The 20,645-nt window shown below is 66.0% G+C and overlaps 2 protein-coding genes across 5 annotated transcripts in view; one reads left to right on the forward strand and one right to left on the reverse strand.

The window, feature by feature from the left end:
- GPSM1 (G protein signaling modulator 1) overlaps nt 1-8,213 on the reverse strand; it is a 28,644-nt gene extending 20,431 nt beyond the window's left edge. Inside the window, exon 1 of one of the 4 annotated variants that reach the window (XM_035015462.1) lies at nt 7,965-8,213. Coding sequence is in view for 3 of the 4 variants with exons in the window: in XM_035015464.1 (XP_034871355.1) it covers nt 2,019-2,182 (164 nt within the window). In the remaining variant the exon portion in view is untranslated. Of the gene's footprint in view, nt 1-2,018; nt 2,414-6,869; nt 7,110-7,964 lie in introns of those variants that run through there. The other 3 variants (XM_035015461.1, XM_035015463.1, XM_035015464.1) reach the window with 3 other exon arrangements.
- A 10,854-nt stretch (nt 8,214-19,067) lies between these two features.
- CCDC187 (coiled-coil domain containing 187) overlaps nt 19,068-20,645 on the forward strand; it is a 37,638-nt gene continuing 36,060 nt past the window's right edge. Inside the window, exon 1 of the mRNA XM_035016559.1 lies at nt 19,068-19,143. Within this exon, the coding sequence (XP_034872450.1) occupies nt 19,068-19,143 (76 nt within the window). The remainder of the gene's footprint in view (nt 19,144-20,645) is intronic.

Below are 20,645 nucleotides of genomic sequence, written 5' to 3' on the forward strand. Positions count from 1 at the left end.
TCCCGAGAAATCTCAGGCGCCTGGGTCAGGGCCACCCCTGGGCCCGGTGCCACATCCGTCCTCCAGAGCAGCTGCGGGCCCTGAGCCTCACCAAGGACAACCGAGGCTCAGAGAGGGTCGGAGAGCTGGCCAAGGCCAGAGGGGCAGGACCTGACCCCTCCCTCATCCTAGAGTGCGCCCCCGCCCTCCAAGGTCTCCATGGGGGACTGCGGGCTCAGGCATCCTCTGTCCTCGCCTCCCATTCTTGGGGGAGGCATGGCTGCGTCCGAGCCAAGGGTCAGCCAGCCCTGAGAGCTGAGGAGCGCTCAGCTGGCCCCCTGACAAGCAGCAGCCCCCACCCCCATGGCACTACCGCGGGAGGACGAGACAGGACCACATCCCAGGACAACCCCGACCCCCGGGAAACTGCTCCAGGTCCCCGGCCGTGAACCCAGCCCAGTTCCAAGGGCCCAGGGCCCCACGTGACCACCAGCACCCTCACCGGAGGCTCACCAACCCCTCCTGCCCCGACCTTTGGGCCAGGGGCATCAAAGAAGCAGCCCCTTACCCTTGGGCCCTGCTTGCCCCCTGAGGTGGGGTCCGGGCCCCCCAGCTGCTAGCCTGGGCCCTGCTCACTGGCGACCCCAGGGCCCCTGGGCCTTGGACGAGCTGCCCCGAGCACATGGCTGTCAGGGGAGCCTCGTGAGTGGGAGTCATTCAATCAGGCTGGCCCTGGTTCTGGCCCTCCCTGCTGTGGGGTTCTGGGCAGGCCACATCACCACTCAGAGCCTCGGTCTTCTCCTCCGCCCTCTTCCGGCTGGTCCTACGGGTTCTAGGCTCAAGGCCGTTGCCCTGCCCTGGGGTGGGAGAGTGGGGTCCCAAGCTGGAGGGCACCCTGGCAGGTGACCCTACACGCAGCCCTGGAAAAGTGGGGGGCACGCTCTGCACGGCCGAGGGCCAACCCCGATTACTGGGGTCCATGGAAAGCCTACAGGAAAGTGAAAACGTCCACATCAAACGGCCCTCGTGCCCCAAGGCACCCACCCCTCTGGGCTGTGTTAGAGCCATGAAGGGATCGGCAGTTACAGGGGGGAACGCACATCTCCCCTCAACAAACAAACATACAAACAAACAAACCTGTCTATGGTAGTGCTTCTCAACCATTTAACCAAACACCCTTTGATACAAACCACAGTGCCCTGCCCACTTCACCCCTGCATTGTCAAGAACACGGGCGCTTTAAACCTTTCCAACACCACACACCAAACAGGCCGGGGTGCAGCCAGAGCCCCGAGACGCTGAGCCCAGCGCCCAACACCCCACGGGCTCAGAGCTCTCTGCTGGGGAAGCCCCCCACCTTGCCCAGCCTCAACTCCCCAGCATCGGGGCCGCTCCTCCAGGGAGGGGTGGGCTCTGGGACCCCGCACCGGCCTGCCTGCCTCCTCCAGAATTGAGCAGAGCTCGGGGGCCTCTCCGAGAGCCGGGGGCCAGAGCCTCGGGCCTCCTGCCCACCACCCTCTGGGAAGGGCCATCCAGATGCCATGCTGCGGGAGCGCCCCAGCAGCCCACCCCCGTGGCCACTGCCACGCATGGGGCTCCTTAATCAAGGCCTGCATGTCCTTGCCCAGCCGGGCACCACGCCGTCTGACGCGGGGGACCGACCTCTCCTCCCAGTGACTTGGCAGGACCGGGGGCTGGGGTTTGTGATGCTGCCACATCCGGAGCCGAGCTCGCCCTGCTGGCTCTGACAGGTTCGACTGGGGAGCGGCCGCCGCCGACCCCGTGTTCCTGCCGGGACCCCATGGCAAAGGAGGATTCTGGTGTGGGCAGGGGCGGGGGGGTCCGCTGAGGGGGTGTCCGGCGCAGCCATGCTGAGTCACAGACGGGCGGGTCTAACCCAGGCCCCAGGAACGGGAGGACACCCCCTGGAGAGGCCGCAGGCAGCCCCACCCCTCTACTGAACCCGAGAGCCTCCCACGCACCTTGACCTCCAGCCCCCCGCCCCGGTCAGCTCCCAGCTGCCCGGGTGCCCACCGCACCTCTTCCTCTGCAGGTTACGCATCTTCTGCACATATAGCCACAGCTCCAGGCCCACGGGCAGCAGCAGGGGGCGGGGGCGGGGCGCGCCATACACCACCTTGCAAACGGCCTTCTCCGCCAAGCTCAGGGCCACAGGCTGGCCCTCCGTGGAGGCGGCCGGCATGGCGGGGCTCCAGGCCTCCCTCCTGGCCCGCCAACACCCGCCCCGCCTTGGCTGCTGGTCCCGGGGAGGCACCGGCCTCGTGGTTCCCCAGCCTCTGCCCACCCCAGCGTGGTGGGCCAAAGGCTCTGGCGTCCTAGGCTCCGAGAGACCCCAGGTCCTTGGGCAGGCTGTGCAGGGCCTCCCGGGGACTGAGGTGGATCAAGGGATCAGGGCGGCTCAGAGCCGGGGATCAGCATCGTCAGCAGGGAGGGCAGGGCCCGGGGGGGTCGGGGGGGGGAGACTCTCTGCCAGGCCACTTGCCCAGCTCGGCAACGGGCATTGGGTGGCAGAGGGTTCCAAGGCTGTGCGGCTCTGGACCCGGGAAGAGGAAGGGGCTGCAGTTCTGGGGTTCCCTCTGACCCTGGACCTACCTGGAGTTGGAGCAGATGGAGGAACCCGAGAACAAGAGGGAGGATGGGGGGCCCAGGGCGAAGGCCTCCCAGATACAGGATCTCAAGGCCAGCATCAGCCCTGGAGGCCCTGCCCCCAGTGTGGGCAGGGGTCTGGCAGGGCTGAGTCTCAGGAGGGGCCAGGCAGGTGAGGACAGAGGTGGGGAGATCTGGTCCCAGGCTGCCTGCTCTCCAGAGTGTCCAGACCGAGTACTTTGCTCCCTGCCCAGAGGCTTCGGCCGATGCCCCCTGTCTACCCCTCAGAACAGCTCCGCTGAGAGGTATAGGGTGGGCCTGGGTCACCTCCGTTTTATCTGGCTCCTCTTAACACACTGGACCGCCAAACCCTGCACCCTCAGATCAATCCCAGGCCCCCTACTCTGCCTCCCAGGGCCCGCCTGAAGGGCAGGTTACCCTCTCTTGTCTTTCCTGAGACCTACCCAGCCTGGCCAGGCCCACTTCCCTGCTCAGTGAAAAAGATTCTGGCGCTTCTGTCCCGACAGCACCTCTGCAGACCTGTCGCCTGGCATGTGCCCACGTACACCAGGGATGGACTGGTCTGCAGCCGCCCTGGGCTACCAACTCCAGGGCCAGTGTGTGGAGCTGGCCTTCCTGCCCACTGGCCACACATCCACCCAGCAGGGCTGCCTGGGGCCTATCCACCCCATGGGCCACCAAGAGCTCCACTCTCAGGGCACAAGACCCCCTGGAGCTCTGGGCTGGGCTGGCCAGAGTTCGCAGGGCCCCCAGGGCTGTGGTCTCCGCTCCCGGCAGCCTCACCACCCTTACCCTGGGAGGGGTAGCCTCCCCACCTGGGATTTGTCATCCAGGCTAAATGGATGCTTCATTGTTGACCTGTAGTCCTCTACCTTCCCAGGAGAGGTCAGACCCCACACCTCTGGGTTGGGTCTGTGGAGGCCTGGCCCACCCAGTGGGGCCACATCCCCCTGCACGGATCCACCCCGATGCTGGGACTGCACAGCGTACCCTTCCTCACAGGGGCCCACCAGGCCAGCTTTCCCAGTGGCCAGACCACAGTGGCCAGGAGACAGGATACCGTCTGCCAAGATCCTGTCGTCCACCCACAGGCTTACCGGTTAATAAAATGGTTATCGACTCCCCAGTGGCCAACCTCACTATTCTGGCCACCACATCATGCCCACACCCTTCCAGCCTGGCCTTGGCATCCAACACAGTATCCCAGGAGAAGCCATCAGCCCAGCCTCACTTGGACCAAACTGCCCTGCTCCCCATCAGGCTCCTGCCCTCATCCATCTGCCCTACCAGCCTCTGTGGAGTCCTCCAGTGCTGACCACTTCAGCTGGTCTCCAAGCCAGGCCCCTAGATCCCACCCCACATGGTTAACCGGGGGCTGTGTCCCCCTTTGCCCCATTCTCTGTTAAATGCAGTCACTGTCCTCCCTCTCCAGGGATGTCACCCCCAGTCTGGGCCACCGAGCAGATGCTCCAGGACCCCTGCTCACCCCCATCCCGCTGCCCCCTAAGCAGAGCCATCCTGACTCCCTTCCACAAGGAGATTTCAGGACAGCATAGGGCGGGGAGCATGGTGGGAACAGGAATCGCTGGTGGAGGGACATATGTGTCACTTAGTTTGGGAAGGCATCGGGGGTTGCGTTTCTAGGGAGCCCTGGGGCCAGGTCATTACTCCCCAGACGCCCAGCCACGGCCAGTGCCTGGGGATATGGTGGAAGGAGCTGCATGGGGATGGGGAGATGGCAGGGCGCCCGTCCCGCTCCTGAGGATGCCCCTGTCTGGCCACCTTATTCTGGGGCACACCTCTAACAGGTCACCCCCCGGTGGGGGTGCTCACCACCCACTCCAGGAGCACTCAGCTGCTGGCCTGAAGGGGAGGGGGAGAGGACCCCCCAGGGCCTCCCCACTTTCAGGGGCATCTTGGCCACCTGCCCACCCCCTGCACCCTCCTCCCCCAGGCCCATCGGGCCCTCCCTCCCCAACCCCTGCTCCAGGCGAGTGGGCCCGCGTGCAGTAGAGGAGAGTTCTGAGCATTAACTGCCCCCATCTGCCTCTGCCTCCCCGACCCGGTCCCCTCCCCAGGGCCCCATCTAGGGACTTGTTGGGCCCACAGGCACACTCACGCTCAGGCCCCTCTCAATGTGCCTTCCAAGCCCATGTCCCCAGACCCCCATGTCACCAGGCAGGAATTTGGCATGGGAAGGGAGCTGCTGGGAGTGGGCTGGCCCTGGCCCAGAGGTTCCCCCAAACAACCATCTGCAGAGCGGTCAAACCAGACGGACCCTGTCATGGGGCACCCATGTGCTGGGCTGCCCACACCCCTCGGCTGCCTGGCCACAGGTGGGCTTCCCTGGCCCGAGTGCGAGGGGGTGGACGACCTTCTGACGGCTTCCTCCAGCCCCGAGCCGCCGTGGCCCAAGGGTGCTGGATCCGAGGAAGCGGCCCCTCCTCTCCAGCTAACAGCCCCCGTCCGTCCAGGATGCTCCCACACACGGCTCCCCGACTCCCACCCCTGCCTTCCCGCCCTGCCCACAGCTGGCTGCCAAGCTCCCCCGGGGTGTCCTCATGGGCCCGCAGGAGGGCTTGGGGCTGCGCACCCCAAATCCGTGCCGGGCTTGCCCCTTCGAGCTCAACTCAGTTCTCAGCTTGCTAGGAGGCCAGGCTGGGCTCAGGGCCTCTCCCAGCATCCCCTCTGAGCTCTGTCCCTGCCAAGGACAGCTCCCCCAGGCCAGGGTCCTGTCTGGCGTGTTACTGCTGGGCCCCAGCCCTGGCCCACACCCCAGACTCCCAAGTTGAGACTGTGGGTGTGGACTAGCACGATAGGGACCCCATGCTCAGCTGTGCAGGGCCTCCCAGGGCTGACACCCCTACACACACGTGCACACACACACACAGTTGCCGGGTCAACTCCTGTCCTTCCCACCAGGGTGCTGTGAAGGGGATCCTCTAGGGCAGGCCTCCAGCGTCAGCTGCCAGCAAACCCCCCGCACACCCCTCCCCTACATGGGGCCCAGGAGCCAGGCCGGGGGGCTCGGCACTCAATCCTGGGACCACACAATGGGGGCTGTGTCTCTCACCAGCGGCACAGGGACCAAGGTGGGAGGAGCGGCAAGGCCTCCTTTTCACTCGCCACCAGGGCCTCATTCTGCACGTGGGGCGGGGCGGGGGGGGGGGGGCAACAGAGGTTTGCTGCTGATGCCCAGCGGGCTGGAGAATCCTCTCAGGCAAGGCTAGGCCCTTGAAGGCTCAGCAGCTGCAGAGGCCGCCAGGTCCCAGGAATGATGATGTCCATCCAAGTTGGGGACCCGTCAGGCGCCCTGGAGGCAGGCACGCCTGTCCCTGCCCGGCACTCGTGCTGACTGTACTGGGCCCCTGGCATCCCTGGCAGAGTCCATTCCCCCGGGAGGACCTTGTGCCCACCCAGCTCGGGCACCTGGCATCCCCGTGCGCAACACCGACAGGCCCAGAGTCAGCACGCGCGGGCATGCTGTTCAGGTGTCATCTCTGACAAAGCACAGACCGCAGGCATCATCCACGAATCTGCCCGGAGGCAGGTGCCCTTTTAGGCAGGCACATCCCAACTGGCTGGCTGGCTCTGCAACCCAGATTCAAGCCTGCAGTCCCCTGAACCCCAGATTCATGGTGGGCCCATGGGGGACAAGGCCCCACCCATGACGAAACCCAGTCCCTTCAGCCATGCTGCCTCCCAAGAACCCAGACCGCGGCAATGGGGAGGTGGTGCCAGGCTTGGGAGGGAGCTCCTGGCAGCCCCCCTCCACACACCTGCTATGCCAGGGGGCCCAGCTGTCAGGAGCGCAGCTGGTGAAGCTGTAGGTCTCCCTCCCCCTGTCCCAGGGCAGTGGGGGGGCTGAGGGGGGGTCCAGCACGCCGCAGCCCATCCCAGCCGACCATCCTGGCCACCCGCTAATCCTGGACGCAGAAGGGCACAAGCTTCAGGAGGTCTAGGGCCCCCACCCCCGGTAACCCCCACCCCTGTGCCCCCTCCTCCCCCGCACCCACCACCAGGGTGCCCCCTTCCTCTGCATCCCTTCACCTCGGGCGCCTCCCACCCCAGCACCCGCCACCCCGGGCGCCCCGACCCTAGCACCCCCTCCTCCCCCGCGCCTCCACCGCCGCCAGCCCAGCCCGCAGGGAGGGAGCGTCCCCGCCACGTTGCGCGCCCGCCGCAGCCTTTGTTCAGGGCCTCCCGCCTCCGGCCGCGGGTCCCCGCGCGTCCCGCCGGCCCCGCCGGTCCACCCAGCCTACCTGGAGTAGAGGCGCCGGGCCGGGCCGGGCAGCTCGTCGGCGGCGGGCGGGGCCGGGCAGGCCATGGGGCCGGGGTCGCCGAAGGCCAGGGGCGCACCCCCCCCCTCTCGCGCCACCCTGCGCCTGTCCCCCGTCCGCCGTCCGCCGTCCACCGTCAGTCCGTCCGTCCGTCGGTCTGTCCGCCCGCCCGCGGGAGGCGCCGAGGAAGTGATGCGCGCGGGGCGCCGCCCCTCCCGCCGTGGCCGTGATGTCACCGCCGCCCGCGCGGGGAGGGGGCGCGACCGAGCTGGAGCCGGAGCCGCGGGTCCCTCCCCACTGCGCGCGGCCCGGGGAGGGGGGCGGGGCCTCTGAGAGGGCGCGCCCCCTGCCCCCCAGCCCCCCTCTCCCCCTGGGGGGAGGGGGACGGACATGAGGGCGGGGGCGGGCGCCGGCTTGGCCGCTGGGCCGCCGGGTTCTCCTGGGACCCGCGAGGGGCCTGGGTGGCAGTGAAGCCCGGCCGGCCTCCCCACCCCCACACGAGGGGCCATGAGGCCTCCTTGCCTTTATTTGGCAGGCGGCCAGCCCTCCTTGGTGGTCCCCTGCCCTCCTCATCTCCAGCCCCAACATGCCCACCCCCTTCTCCAGACTGGCAGTGGGGTGCTGGCCGTGGGGGAGGACCCTCTGCCAACTTCAGAGACACCTGAGGAGCTGATGGCAACCCCCGACCGTCCTGGGCCCCCCCGTGCGAAGTGCCCCCATGTGACTTCCCTGGTCTGGGAGGAGAGGGGGCCAGGGGATCTGCGTGGCCTGGCCTGGGGAGCTCCCCACCCTGCTGTTTCTCACCCCTGAAAGCTGGGGTGACCACCTCACCCTCCCAACCTTGGTCTTATTGGTGAAATGTGGATGACTCTGAACACCTGGAAGGACACTGTGCCCACACCCCCCACGCCCCCCACACCCAGTGCGGAAGCCACCCCTCTGTGAATGCCTGGGAGCCCTGCCTGCTGAGAGCTTGCCCTGGGGCTCTCGGCCACCCACTCTTGGCTCTGCAGGGCTTTTGTGGGCTTCCCCAGGGCAGCGCCTGCCTGTTGGGGGCAGGGCACACCTGGGTCTCACCTGGTTCTGTCCTGTGGTTCTCAGCCCCAGCCTTCCTGGTGCAGCCAGAGGACTCCAGAACCTGGAAAAGTCACTGGGGCCCAACAGGGCAGCGACGACTCTGGGAGCAGGAAGTGGGCTACTTTCCCAGGAGAGCTGCCCTAAGGTCAGGGAAATGCCAGGGCCTCCCCGCAGGACCCTCAGCAGAATGCAGCCCACAGGCAAAGGCAAATGGCAACAAAAATAAACAGAAGATAAAAAAGGGCCTCTTGGCCTGGGGCTAGTTTGTTTTTCCTTCGGAAGAGAGGCAGCGGGAATGAGAACCATCTGTGCCCAAGCGCTGGCTGCCTGGCGGCCCATCCTACTCGCCCTCCCCCATGACCACAGGAGCTGGGCAAGGCCTTGCTCCCTGCTGTGGCCGTGCTGCCGGCTGGGGGAGGGGGGCGTGGGCGGGGCTACCACCCTTATCTGCCACAGCCCCAGGCCTGCGTCCTTGGGGTGACTCCAGAGCTGGCATCGTTGTAAGTCTGGGGCCCCACCTATGGCAGGCCTGAGCTCAGCGCCCTCAGGAGGCCACGGCTGCTAGCCCCTATGGGTCCCCTGGGTCTGCGGCCAGGGGACTGGTGCCAAGAAGGCCCTCGGAGTTATGTGATGTGAATGGCAGAATAAGGGAGAAACGTGTGGCCCCGTAGCGGTCACTGTGGGGAAAGCATCTTGTTTTCCTTCCTGGAAACAGGCAGACTGGGGAGCCGGGGTCCCTGGGCTAGAAGAGTCTCCGCTTTATATGAGAGCTTTCTGGGGGAGCTGGGACCCTCTGGGGGTGCTGTGCGCTGAGCCGGCCAACGGCTCAGGCTGACAGGCCCCCCACCAGGTCACCTGGCACAAATTGTTTTCCCTCTCTGAGCCCTGGTTCTGCCACCCGTGAATAGGGTTCAGTGGCTCAGTCCCGCAGGGGCCGTGAAGGCTGCGAGTCGCCGTTCCTGGAACACTGTAAGAGCTTGGGGAGCGCCGGCATTGGGGCCACTCTGCCTGAGCAATTGTGCCTGGTCCCCACTGGGCCCTGATGGTGGTCCTGGGTCCTGGCTGGATCGGGACAGCCCTGCTGCTCTGATGGAGGTGTGTCTCCCCTGTCGAGACCCAACTCTCTCCTGCCCAGAGAACCCGTGCAAGGAGGTGGGACGTGATGAGGACTGGCACCAGGCAACAAGCCCAACCTGCATTGCCCACATAGCCCCCACCTGTGAGAAGGAGCGCATCACTGGTCCACGGAGAGCAGGGGGCTCCTGGGTGACAGGTCTGGGCCAGGAGGAGCTCCTGGAGGGCACCATCCTTCCATCACCACCGGCCTCCCACTGGTGCTGCACCTGGCCTCCCCCCATTCGCTCTGCTCACCCTCCCCAGCCTCCTGGGGTGGGGGAGGCACCTCTTTACATTCTGCCTCGTAACTGCCACCCCACTTCGTGATGCCTGGTGCACCAGCCGGACAGAGTGCTCCCATGGGAGGCCGCAAGCACGCCCCCTCCATCCATCCATCCTTAATGGGCCTCATTCCCAAAGGAGCATTAGAGGGAAGAAAAGCGATTTCCTGTCCAGACACATCCTTGGACGGAACGCGATGGGTAGGCACAGACGGTAATGCTGGACCCCATCTAGGAGGCACCCGGTCTCGAGAGCCGACGCACGGCAATCAGAGGGCCCAGGTTTTACTGCCAGCACGCGTCAGCATCTGTGCCACGAGCACCCGAGGGCACCTGCCACATGCCTGCCCTCCACCACTCAGCCTTCCTGGCATCCTGCCTCGTCGGCACGCCCCTCCTGTTGTACAGGTAAGCAGACAGGGCAGTGGTGGCCCAGGCCTCCGGACTGGGCTGCAGGGGAGCTGACGTCAAGCCCTGGTTTTCTGTCTTACCCCTTCCTGGATCTGCACCCTGGATCTGTCCCTGGGACACGCTTGGCAGGAGATGACAGTGGACAGTTGCAGGGTTCTTTCTGAGCCTCTGGAAGTGGGGAGACCTGGTGGACTCTCCAGGCTCCCCATGGGCCGGGGATGAAGGCCAGGCTGGCGGAGGCCATCCAGGCTGCCTGGAGCTGTCCTAGGGACAAAGGATGGGCACACAGGCTTCAGCAAGGTGTGTGACCTCCAAGGCGCGCCCTGCCCCCCCAGCTGTTGGCTGAGGCCGGGGGTAGATGGGGATGTCCCTGTGGCTGGCATGGCCTCCCAGGCCCGCCTGCCTTCCGCTCCCACCTCTGCAGCCAGGCGGCTCCCACAGGGCCCGGTGGGGGCTGGGAGCACTGCCAGGGCTGCAGGCGGAGCAGCCAAGCCCAACGCGGGGCCTGCAGGCTCCTGGCCAACCTCTGCCATGGATTCCCAACTAGAGAGCGCAGAGGTAGACAAGGAGAAGACACACACACACACACACACACACACACCGGGTATACACGCGTGCTTAAGTAAGATCTCTCAGATTTACCGCATTCCCCATGATCTCATTACCCTGACAAGGAACTTACTCTCCCGTACAGTTGCAGGACGAGTGTCCTCCCCCATTGCCCCAAGGTCCCCATGGGTCACCCCACAGCCGTTTCCTCTCTCCCCAGGCCCCTCAAAAGTCCTCGGAAAGTGGGGTCTGCTGGGGGTGGGGATGGATGGGGTCACAGGCTCGTGCCGTGGGGAGCTGGCAGGAAACGTTCTGCCCGCCCACGGCGCCCAGTGCCTCCCTAGGAGAACTTGTGCCCAGGAAATAGCTGGAGGTCCGAGGGAGGCCGTCCACCACCCACGGCATCCGTGACACCTGGCCACGCGGCATTCCTGCGGCTCACACCCCTGGAGCCACGTGAGGCGGGACACGCTTGCCTGCGGCAGGTCGGTCTGTGCGGGCTCAGCCTCGGCTTCAGTGACGGAAACCCTGCCCCTGCTTATCTGTGCCCCCCCGGCCCGGCAGATGGGGGATGCAGTGAGATAGGAAGACACAGAGACAGAGACAGAGACAGAGACAGAGAAATGGAGAGAGAAGGAGGCCTGACCCTTGCAGCGGATAGTCTGGGGGCTCCGGGTACCCACACTGGTGTGTGGTGGAAGGGGGCGTCTAAACAGACAGAATGAGGAAAGCAAACCTCCTGCCCCAGATCAATCCAAGGAAGCCCCCGAAGGCAAATAGAAAAGGCAGAGGATTTTTCCCTTTTAGGCGTTCTCTGCCCACAGCTCCCCATTCCAGGAGTGCCACCGAGGTTAAAAGCCACCCCCAGCCCTTCTGCCCCGAGACCTTGGCCAAGCCGACCCGCTGGCACTTATCCCGGGGGCCGTGGGGCGGTGAGCACGGGAGGAGAGTGAGTGAGGCGCTGTGAGCGCCCACCGCGCCCTGCCGAGATGGGGTGAAGCCCTCTGTGTTTTCTCCTGGGGCCACTGTCCAGACGAGCACACGCCGGGTGGCTTAAGATGAGAACGCTGTTCTCTCTCAGGGCTGGAGGCCTGAAGAGTCAAGGGGCCCCAGAGCCGCACTCCCCCCTGAGGCTCCGGGGGAGCGTCCTCCTTGCCTGTGCTGGCGCCTCGGACTCCAGGCACCCCTCCACCTCTGCTCCGTCCTCAACAGGCCTGTCCCCTTCTCTGGAAGGACTGACCATCGGATGCAGCACCACCGACCCCGGGACACTCTCATCTTGAGGTCCTTCACCCTTTCTTCCAAAGTGGGTCACATTTACACCAGGTGCGTGTCTTTTGGGGGCCCCAGCCGCGCTCACTTCCCGGTGTTTACTTTCAGTGGTTGCTCCATGACTCGGGTCACCTGGTTTTGTGGCCTCACTGCCACGTAACATGCCCCGCGAGCACTTCCCAGGCCTCACAGAGAGGTTTGCGCAGACATGACTGGGGGCGGGGCTGGGTGACATCTGTCCGTGGCCGCACCACCGCTCCTTGACCAGGCCCTCGCTGGTGGACACTCTGCTGCCCCCTTGCCCCCCCGTCCCATGGAAGCCGAGCACCTGGGCTCCCCGGGGAGGGAGAAAACCTCTGTCCGCGGGGACCCTGCCTGTCTCGAATGCAGGGACAGTGTGGAGCTTGGGAGGCCCCAGGCCCGTGCGGACGTTGCCCCCGGAGCAGGGGACAAGCTGGGAAGCGGGCCCAGGCCCAGCTCGGTGACTCACAAGCTGGGGCCCCAGCCCTTCCCTGGGTGTCTCTCCTCTCTCAAACGGAAGCCTGGAGGGTACAGTGCTGCCCTTGGCCTGGGCCTAGAACACATCGCACCCTCAGCAAGGGACAGCTGTCACTGGGAAACTCGTTCCTGCACTGACCTTCTCCCACCGCCTGGCCTGACCCCTCCTGCCTGGCCCAGGGGTCTGGGCAGACGCAGGGCCCTCTTAGGGCACAGACTGCGTGTGTGGGGCCAGTGAGCTAGGCGTTTGCCTGCCTCTCTGGCCCAGGTGCTCCATTTGGCAGCAAGACCAGAGGGGGCTGGGGGCCTCTGAGGCCACCAGCCTGAGGGACTGGGCCGGCCTGCTAGCTGGGAACCTGGAAAAGTGGCTGCAGTGGGCCTGCAGGAGGGGCCTCCACCCTTGGTACCCACCTCCTCTCCACCTCCACCCCCCAGCCTTGGCCCTTGAGTGCTGGGCGCTCACCACCTGCGTGCCACCTGCCACATCTGGGGTGTGGTCACAGAGCCAGGAGGAAGCCTGGTCCCGTGGGACCCCTCAGTGCTGCGGGAGCCCCCCACGCACACTTGCACCTGCCTCTCTGTGGAAGCCAGACTCTCTGAAGGCCCCACCTACTGCCAGGTGTCAAGGAAGAAGGACCCCAGTTTCAGCCCTTCCTCTGCCCTCACACGCGGTCACCCCCACCCATGCCCTGGGCAGCCAGGCAGGCTGGAGGGGTGGCATGTTCCAGCGGCACGGGGCTGGGGGGGAGAACGGAGGGGTGCTCAGGGGGCCCGTGGCCACTACACAGTGAGGATGGGGGCTCAGGGAAGGCAGCGGGCAGGATGCCATGCCAGGCTCGCCTGGCACGAGGAAGCAGGGTGGGCAGCTGTGGAGGGCACAGGACTTGGGGCCGAGCAAGGAGGCAGCCCGCTCTCCGGGGCACAGTGGGACTGGGGGCAGCTACCACAGACGATCTCAAGAAGCACCGAGCACCCCTTCCCTGTGTCAGCAAGACCTACGCCTGGACTTGCGGCAGGCGGCTGGGAAGGCAGCCAGGAGGAGCCGGCCTCAGTGGGGTCCCCCTGCAATGTCCGGCCGTCTGTCCAGCAGCAGAGAGGAAGCCCAAGGAAAGCACCAGAGGGGGACCACACCTCCTGCTGGCCCCCACCTGACCCCCCTCACCCTCGCCCACATGGGGTCTGTTCCCTGGGCCTCTGCCCTGTGGTTCCCCGCAGCTACAGTTGCCATGGAAACCCTGCATCCTCGCGGCCCCTCCTCCCACGGGTTATGCCGGAAGCTCAGCCAGGCTGCCTCCTCTCCAGCCCTCTGTGGCCTCAGGGTGGGGTTCTTTTCACAGCTTGATTCTTCCCAGTTGCCCTGGGAGAAGGACAGCAGGTCCTTTCCCTAATTTCCAAATCATCTGGTCAGATCTGCAGGAGAGGGAGGGATGCTGGAGACGCTGTGCACCGCGTGGTGTGGGGCCCCTGCATCAGTGTCCCTAATCCATCTAGGGGCAATGATTGCCGTACACGGAGGGGGGCGGGGGGCAGCTGCTTCGTGTAGCAAAGCAGGTGTCCACATGAGGCCCTAGGGAGGCCCCAGCCCCAAAGGCATCTGGCATCCTACCACTCTGGTCCCCCAAACTGCAAGCCTCCAGAGAAGGGAGCACGGACATTTCCGGAAAGAGCGTCTGGCCCAAAACAGTCGAGAAGAGAAGCAGAAGGAAGGAAGGAGAGACCAGTCCTTGGCCTCCCTCCCCAGACACAGGACCCCAGGCTTCCAGGGTCCCTCCCTCTCCCTGTGGGACTGGTCAGAGCTCAGAGCCAGGCTGATTGGGAAATTAGGGAGAGGACCCACTGGGGACAAACAACCACATGCATTTACTTTTGATCCCCTTGGAAGCCCCATTGAAATGACAGTAATGAGTTTCTTTGTTAAGTTATAAGCTCATAAGGACAGAGGACAGGAGAGGGAGGGAAGCAGCTGACAGGGAGGCTGGATTCTGGAGGCGACACCCCACAGCTGGAGGTCCGGACTGAGGGCCCCCCACCCTATAGAGGCAGAGAGCCAGGGAATGGGGGTGCCTCCAGAGCCCCCTCCTTCCGCATCCTCCCAAGCCGGAGAATGGAGGGGTCTTCTCAGGGTCTGGCCAGCCCCAAAGGTTTGGAGTGCACAGCCCGCCCGTCCCTCAGAGTGACCAGTTTGATCTTGGCCCCACCTGTGTCAGGTCGGGTTCTCCGGACTCGGAGGCCAAGGCAGAGTTTGGGGTGCACGACGTGCATCAGGGGCCGGCACCTGTCGGATGGCAGGGAAGACTGCCGTGTGGCCGGGCCTGCGGGGCCCTGGCTGAGGGAGACCTTGATCCCAGCCCTCGGTCCCCAGGCCCAGCTGTTCTTCCTGCTGGGGACGCAGCCCCACGAGGAGATCCTGGGCGAGGCGCCCTCCCTCGCGGGGGTCTGGCCCGGCGGACACTTCCGGCTGTGCCCTCCCTTGCTGTGATGAGAGTGGGTGCGGTGTCACAGGGGATCCTGTGCTGGAGGGTTGGACGCCTGCAACCCCAGGGGGTGGTGCTGGCTGAGGCCCTGAGCCCCCTCCTGTGAGGAGGAGCCTCTGTCCTTCGGAACGAAGGGGCTCAGCGGAGTCGCCTGGTGCCCAGCTCAGGGGCTCAGCGCCGCCCTGGGTGCTGGCAGGCTGGGCGTTTGGAGGCAGGGAAGCTGACCCACCTTGCTCCCTAAGAGTTCACAGTGCTGGGCCCACAGGTGGCCTCCCTCTCTGCCAATGTGGCCACTGCCCCCCAGGCCAGCACCGAGGCAGCTGGTGACCCCAGCTGGCAGGGCAGGGCCGCGTCTGAGCAGCTTCAGGTCGCTTCTCGGCCGGTGCTGGCTGGTGGGCAGGAAACTGAGGGAGAGGGAGACCTTCGTGCATTGCACGCACACCACGGGCCTCTGCCCAGACCTCCTTTCCTTTTGAGGTTCTACCCGGCCGGGAGGCCACCCGCCACTGCCCTCCGGCCATCTCTCTTGCACACAAAGGGTGGCCAGGGGCAAAGCTAGAGGGACGTGCCGCCATACCTGCTCCTGCTTGACTCCCAGGGGCCATCCGGCACCCAAGCTCGGCACACCCTCCCCGCTCAGCTGCCTGGCTGTGCCGGCTCCCCGGAGGGCCAGGCTGAGGGCTCTGTGCCACAGCGGTGGGTGCCGTGGGGCCTGGACCGCGGGCTCAAGCACGGCTCTGCCTGAGACTCTTACGTCTCACGCGGGCTGCCCGGGTGGCCCGGCCAGACTCAGCTCGCGATGGCCGTGCTCGGTGCCAGGCCCAGGATTGGGCTCGCGGCCCAGCTGCACACTAGGACTTATACTTTAGAAGGCATGTGTCTCAGTCAGCTCGGGCTGTGTAACAAAACTCGGCCACCTCAGGCCAGCTGGACTTGCCCTGTTGCCATGGACATCCACAGACAAAGGCCGCCTGTGTGTGTGTCCCTTCTGGTACCCACCGCCTGCCTCCAGGTGCCAGGTATCTCTGGGCTGTGGTGGCTGAGGCGGCCCAGCCAGTGTGCAGAGCTTGGTCAGGAAGGCGGGGTCATGGCCCTCCCAACCCTCAGGCCCCAGGATGCAGCTGCCCCCTGGCGTGGTCTTGCCTGGCAGGCCCAGCTGTGGGCCAAGGTGGCCTTACCAAGTGCCTGGATCTTTTAGGACAGTGCCCAGCAACTCCCCAGGGCCGAGGGGCTGCTGCCCCCATACCGCTTCTGGGGGGCAGGTGTACCCCTCAGATTCTAAGAGACCAGGCTGCTCTGAGTTTCTCTGCCCCCAAACCCGAATTTCCTGAACACCAAGAGGAATCTTTTGCAAGGAGACTTTTACTAGAGTTTGTTTGGGAGGGAAAGACCTAGCTTCTGGGAGTAGGGGGGTGGTAGGGACGGCAAGGGTTGGGGGACCTCCACGGGGGGCTGGGTCCCCTGGCCATGACGGAGAGAAGGCGCCATGTCAGCTGCACTGGGGAGGACCCTGACTCCCATCAGGGGGCCCGCCTGGCCCCGGGACTCCCAGGCTCCCCGGGCCCCTGCAGGTGCGAGTTTGGAGCTGGGAAGGGGTGTGGGCAGCACAGCCTCGACCACACACCGACATGCACCTGCAGTTGAAAACCTTGCATAAGGACGGTGGGTGCGGGCACAGATCTTAGCCAAACGACCAAAGCCCAAGACCCACACGCAGGTCCAGGCACAGAATGCACGGCCAGGGTCCCCCAAGACCCTCCTGTCCCTCCACTGCCAAGGTGAGTACCCGGGGGGCCCTCCCGGAGCCGCACCTGCTCCAAGGAGGCAGGAGACTCTCAGGTTTTGAGTTTGGTAACTGGACTTCCCAGTGGCTCTGCCTCCTCCCGCCTCCCCCTACTGGGCACCTCCCCGCTGTCTCGAAGCCTGAAGGGTCTCAGCCATCCCACCCCCACCCCCGACACTGTGCTTCTGAAGGGCCAGGTGGCCCTGTCTGCCTCCAGGCCCACCCCCCCACCCCCGGCTCCTAGCTGCCAGACTGCACCGCCGGAGCCCCGGGTGGTCCCTGGGGGGCAGAGAGAGAAAGAAAGCAGGGGAGGAGGGCTGAGAGGGAGCGGCTCTGGACCGCTCTGGAGATCCTCCTTTCCTGCCAGAGCGTACCTGCCTCCTGCCCGCCTCCTGCCCTGCCCCCACTGCCATGGGGACGAGCGCCCCGGGTGTGTGTCCCCTGCCCAGGTGGGCTGGATGTGCAGGTGAGGCTCTGCTCCCCCGCCCCCACCGGGTTCCCGGAAGCCAGCCCGGAGGAGGAGCCTGCACGATGGACGCCTGGGTTTCTCTGGCAACATCAGGGCAGGCGTCCCAGCCTCCTGCCCGACCTCCCGCGCACCTGGAGGTGAGAGTGCCCCGTGTCTGTGCTCTGCTGGCAGCGGGCCTTCGAGCCACGGTCCCCGCCTGGCGCCCTCCCCGCAGACGGAGGTCTGGGGCCTGCCAGCTGGTGAGTACCCTGGGGGGCCCTACCTGAGCCCGGCTGGCCTGCCCCAGGACCCTGGGGGAGGGTGCGTGGGGGCACGGGCGGGTTGGGAAGGGGACAGCTTTTCCTTCTTCCATGGACATGGCTGAGTGCAGGGTAGCCATCCTTCTCTGTCCTGCCTGAGGAGGGGTCTTCCTGCCTGGGGGCTGCCTCTGGGGGCTTGGGGGCTCCTCGGGGGCAAAGCCAGGCTGCCCGGGCGTGCGATGCCCACGAGCCCTACCCCCCGAGCTGCCCTGCCTCTGGGCCCTGGTGCTGCTGTAAGGCCAGCCCTAGACTCTCCCCTGATGAACTGTGCCTCAGTTTCCCCGTGTGTACGGGGGGTGATAAATACTCTTCCAGCGCCCGGATTGGGCTGATGGGTGGTTCTGCATTGGTTCCACCTGGCAAGGCCATCATCTGACAATGAGGCTGGCTCAGCCTGGACCCCGTCCAGCTAACTCCCTGGACAAAGGGCCCCTCAGGCCGTCCGGTCCTGCTGGAGGGCTCCCATCCAGGAGTGCAGTTGCAGGGTGAGGCAGCGGTAGGAGACCCCTGGCCCTGAGTTAACTGTTCTGAGCTGTGTGAAGATGGTTTTGGTCCCTGGGGTGTCCTTTCTCAGAGTCCCCGGTCTACTCTGCTCGCTCCCGGTTTGGAGGAGGTGGTGCTGAGGGCAGGTGTCTATTCTGTGTTGTGTGACTGTGGGCAAGGTGACAATGCCCTCCTCACGGCTTGGGGAGGAGCCCCAGGTTGCCTGGGGAACGCCCTGGGCGCAGGGCCTGGCCCCTGGCAGGTGCCCCAAGCGGTCTCCACAAGTGACCCAGCGGGCCTGAGGGTGGCCGTGCGGGGCGGGGGGACGAGGAGGTGGCAGGGCCTGGGGGCCGGCGGAGCTCCCTTCTGACCTCTCTGTGGGTGTGGCCGTGAGACCCTCTTGGCAGCAGTGGATGGTGGCTCCGGGGTCCCCTGCGCAGTGGGTTTCATGGGCGGCGGTGCCATGGGTCTTGGTTGTGTAGCCGGGGGTGGGGGGTTTGCCAGAGCCGAGAGGCCATGGGGGTGTGGACAGCCTTCATTTCATTCCTCTGCCCGCAGAGCCCGCTGCTCGAGGCCGGTCTGCGGGGTTTATCTCTGCCCCACCTCGCCCACCAGGGCTTCCATCTGGCTTCCCTGATGGCGCCCTCCTCCCAACGGCCAACTGTCTTCCCAAATCGCTGGCCCTGTGTCACCTTGTCCCCGCCCTCGCATCTGCCACCCTGGGGGCCCGACCAGCTTCCAGGAGTCCATCAGCTTCTGGGGAGCGGCTGTGGAGACACTGGGGCTGTTGGGGCAAAGTGGGCGGCAGAGACTGGGGGACACCGCCCTGGCCAGACTCCCACACAGAGCCTTCGGCAGCCCAGGCCGGCCCTGCTTGCTCCGCTCCGCAGACCTGGGCGGTGTGCACGCGTGTGCATGCGTGCCGTGTGTCTGTCCGGTGTGTACCAGACGGGAGGCGTGTGCTTTTGTGCAGCAGGGCCCAATATGACAGACGCTCTTGTCACCTGCATATCATTTCCCCAGATATGACCCGAGCCCGGGTCAGCCTCCCAAGTGCTTCCTTTTGGACCTCCGAGCCCCCGCCCCGGCCCGTGGTGCTGGGCGGCGTGCGGGCAGGGCGTGTGGCGGCTGCAGACTGGTCTGGGTACAGGCGGCTGCAGACTGGTCTGGGTACAGGCCGGTTCGGGCGTGCTCGCTGAGGGACCACCGAATGCCCGGGGCTGGGTCTGAGCGGGAGGCTGAGCGGTGTCACGGCCACGTCCAGGCCCGTGCGAGCTGCGGGGCTGGCAAGGTCTCTGCTCTCAAACCCTGGGGCCCGGGGCTGTGGGCACGGTGGGCCCTTCTCCTTCGCGGTCCACGGACTCTGTCCGCAAGCCTGCTCGACCTGCTTGGGGCTGGGGGCCCGGGCGACGAGCCGTGAGAAGCTGCTCCTGGAGGAAGGCCCCCACCCCTCCAGGCAGCCCAGGCCATGGGAGCAGCCCCGCAGTGCCCGGGCCAGGACAGTAGCGTGGTCTGCACCGTGCAGTGGGCTGTGGGCGCTGTGGGTAGGCCCCCCCTGCCCCCCACCCCCCTGGGGCAAGGGGCAGGGGCCCTGGTGAGCCGGTTTCTGGCTGCACTGGGCAGATGCCTCACGGAACGGGCCAGTGGTGTGGACCTGGGCTGGCGGTCCAGGCTCCGGGGTGGGCTGGGGGAGGGCAGAGGTGTGCTGGCTTTCCTTCCTCGGTCAGCCGCCTCCCCAGGCTACCCCCCACCCCGTGAGCCCTCTGTGTTCCCTGTGTCTCTGACCCTCAAAGAAGAAACCTTACCAGGTGGGGGCTGGTGCTCTTCCCACTTCACTGATGAGCAAATGACCTGCCTGAGCTCAGCAGCGGGCCCCTGGGATGTCGAGGGGCCGGGCAGGGGGGCGTGCGGAGGCTTAGCTTGCTCTCCACAGTAAGCCTCAGGCCAAGAAGCCCACCCTTGTGGCCCTCCCCACCCGCCCCCGCTTCTGACCCTGCCGGGACCCTGGGCCACAGGACCGCTGCCAGGGAGACAAAACCACACAGGGCCTTGCCGTGCTGGGGGCTCTGGCAGGGAGCCAGCCCGGCCCCCCGCTGTCCCCAGTCCCCCGTGGTGGGGGCAGAGGAGTGGGCACCAGGACACAGTGGGGGTGGCATTTGTAGGTTGTGAGCCAGCGAGGAGGCGGGGGGTGGGTCAAGATGGGGGTGCATGCCACAGCCAGGGGAGCCTCCAGCTGGGCCTACCTCTGCTTAGGGTAGAGATGCGGGGGCCTGACCTGTGTGCGGGTGCTCCCCACCCCACGCTGTGGCCTCTGGTACCCACACTGCTGCTTGGGGCCCTGGCCGGGGCCTGGCTCACAGAGCTGTGGTCGCCCCAGCAGGTGCCAGGGGGCTGGGGCCAGGGGTCCACCGAGGGTCCTGGGCAGGGAGAGGCCTTGGGGCCTAGCCCGTCTCCCGATTGGGAGCTGGTCTGGAGGGGGGCTGGTAAAGCAGGCCTGCGGGGTGCGGCCAGTGGAGCGGGAGGAGAGGGAGGGGGCTCTGGGCTTATCACAGCTCACGGGGCTGCTGCGACGCTGGGGTTATTTACACCGTCACACACTCGTTTCACGATTTTGCTTTTATCGACTCTGGTGTATGGCAGCCGGCTGTTCTGTCGTGTTTATGAAACAGCTGCTTCCTGCGGAGGGCCACGGCTCTGGACCCACCACTTTCCTGCTCGTGGGAAACCGGGGCCACCAGCTGACCTCCAGAGAGACGCGGGCTTGGCTCCGGCCGCCGCGGCTCAGGATGACCCTCTCCCGCTGTCCTTGAGGACGTCAGGTGGACGCTGGGGAGAATGCGCCCCAGGACCTTAGCCGATGTAGGCTCCCCAGGGCCTGGCCAAGGCGGGGTCCTTCAGCGGAGGCCCGGGGGCTGCAGTGACCGCGGGGTCCTTCAGTGGAGGCTGCAGGGGGTTCTGCTCCAGAATGGGGAGCCTCTCTGTGAACTAGGGAAGGCTAAGCTGTCTCTGGGAGTCTCCTCGGTTGTCTAGCCTCTAAGGGTGGTGT

Source organism: Mirounga leonina, unplaced genomic scaffold, assembly GCF_011800145.1.
Source record: "Mirounga leonina isolate KUSES-001 unplaced genomic scaffold, KU_Mleo_1.0 Mir_170, whole genome shotgun sequence".
NCBI lineage: Eukaryota > Metazoa > Chordata > Mammalia > Carnivora > Phocidae > Mirounga > Mirounga leonina.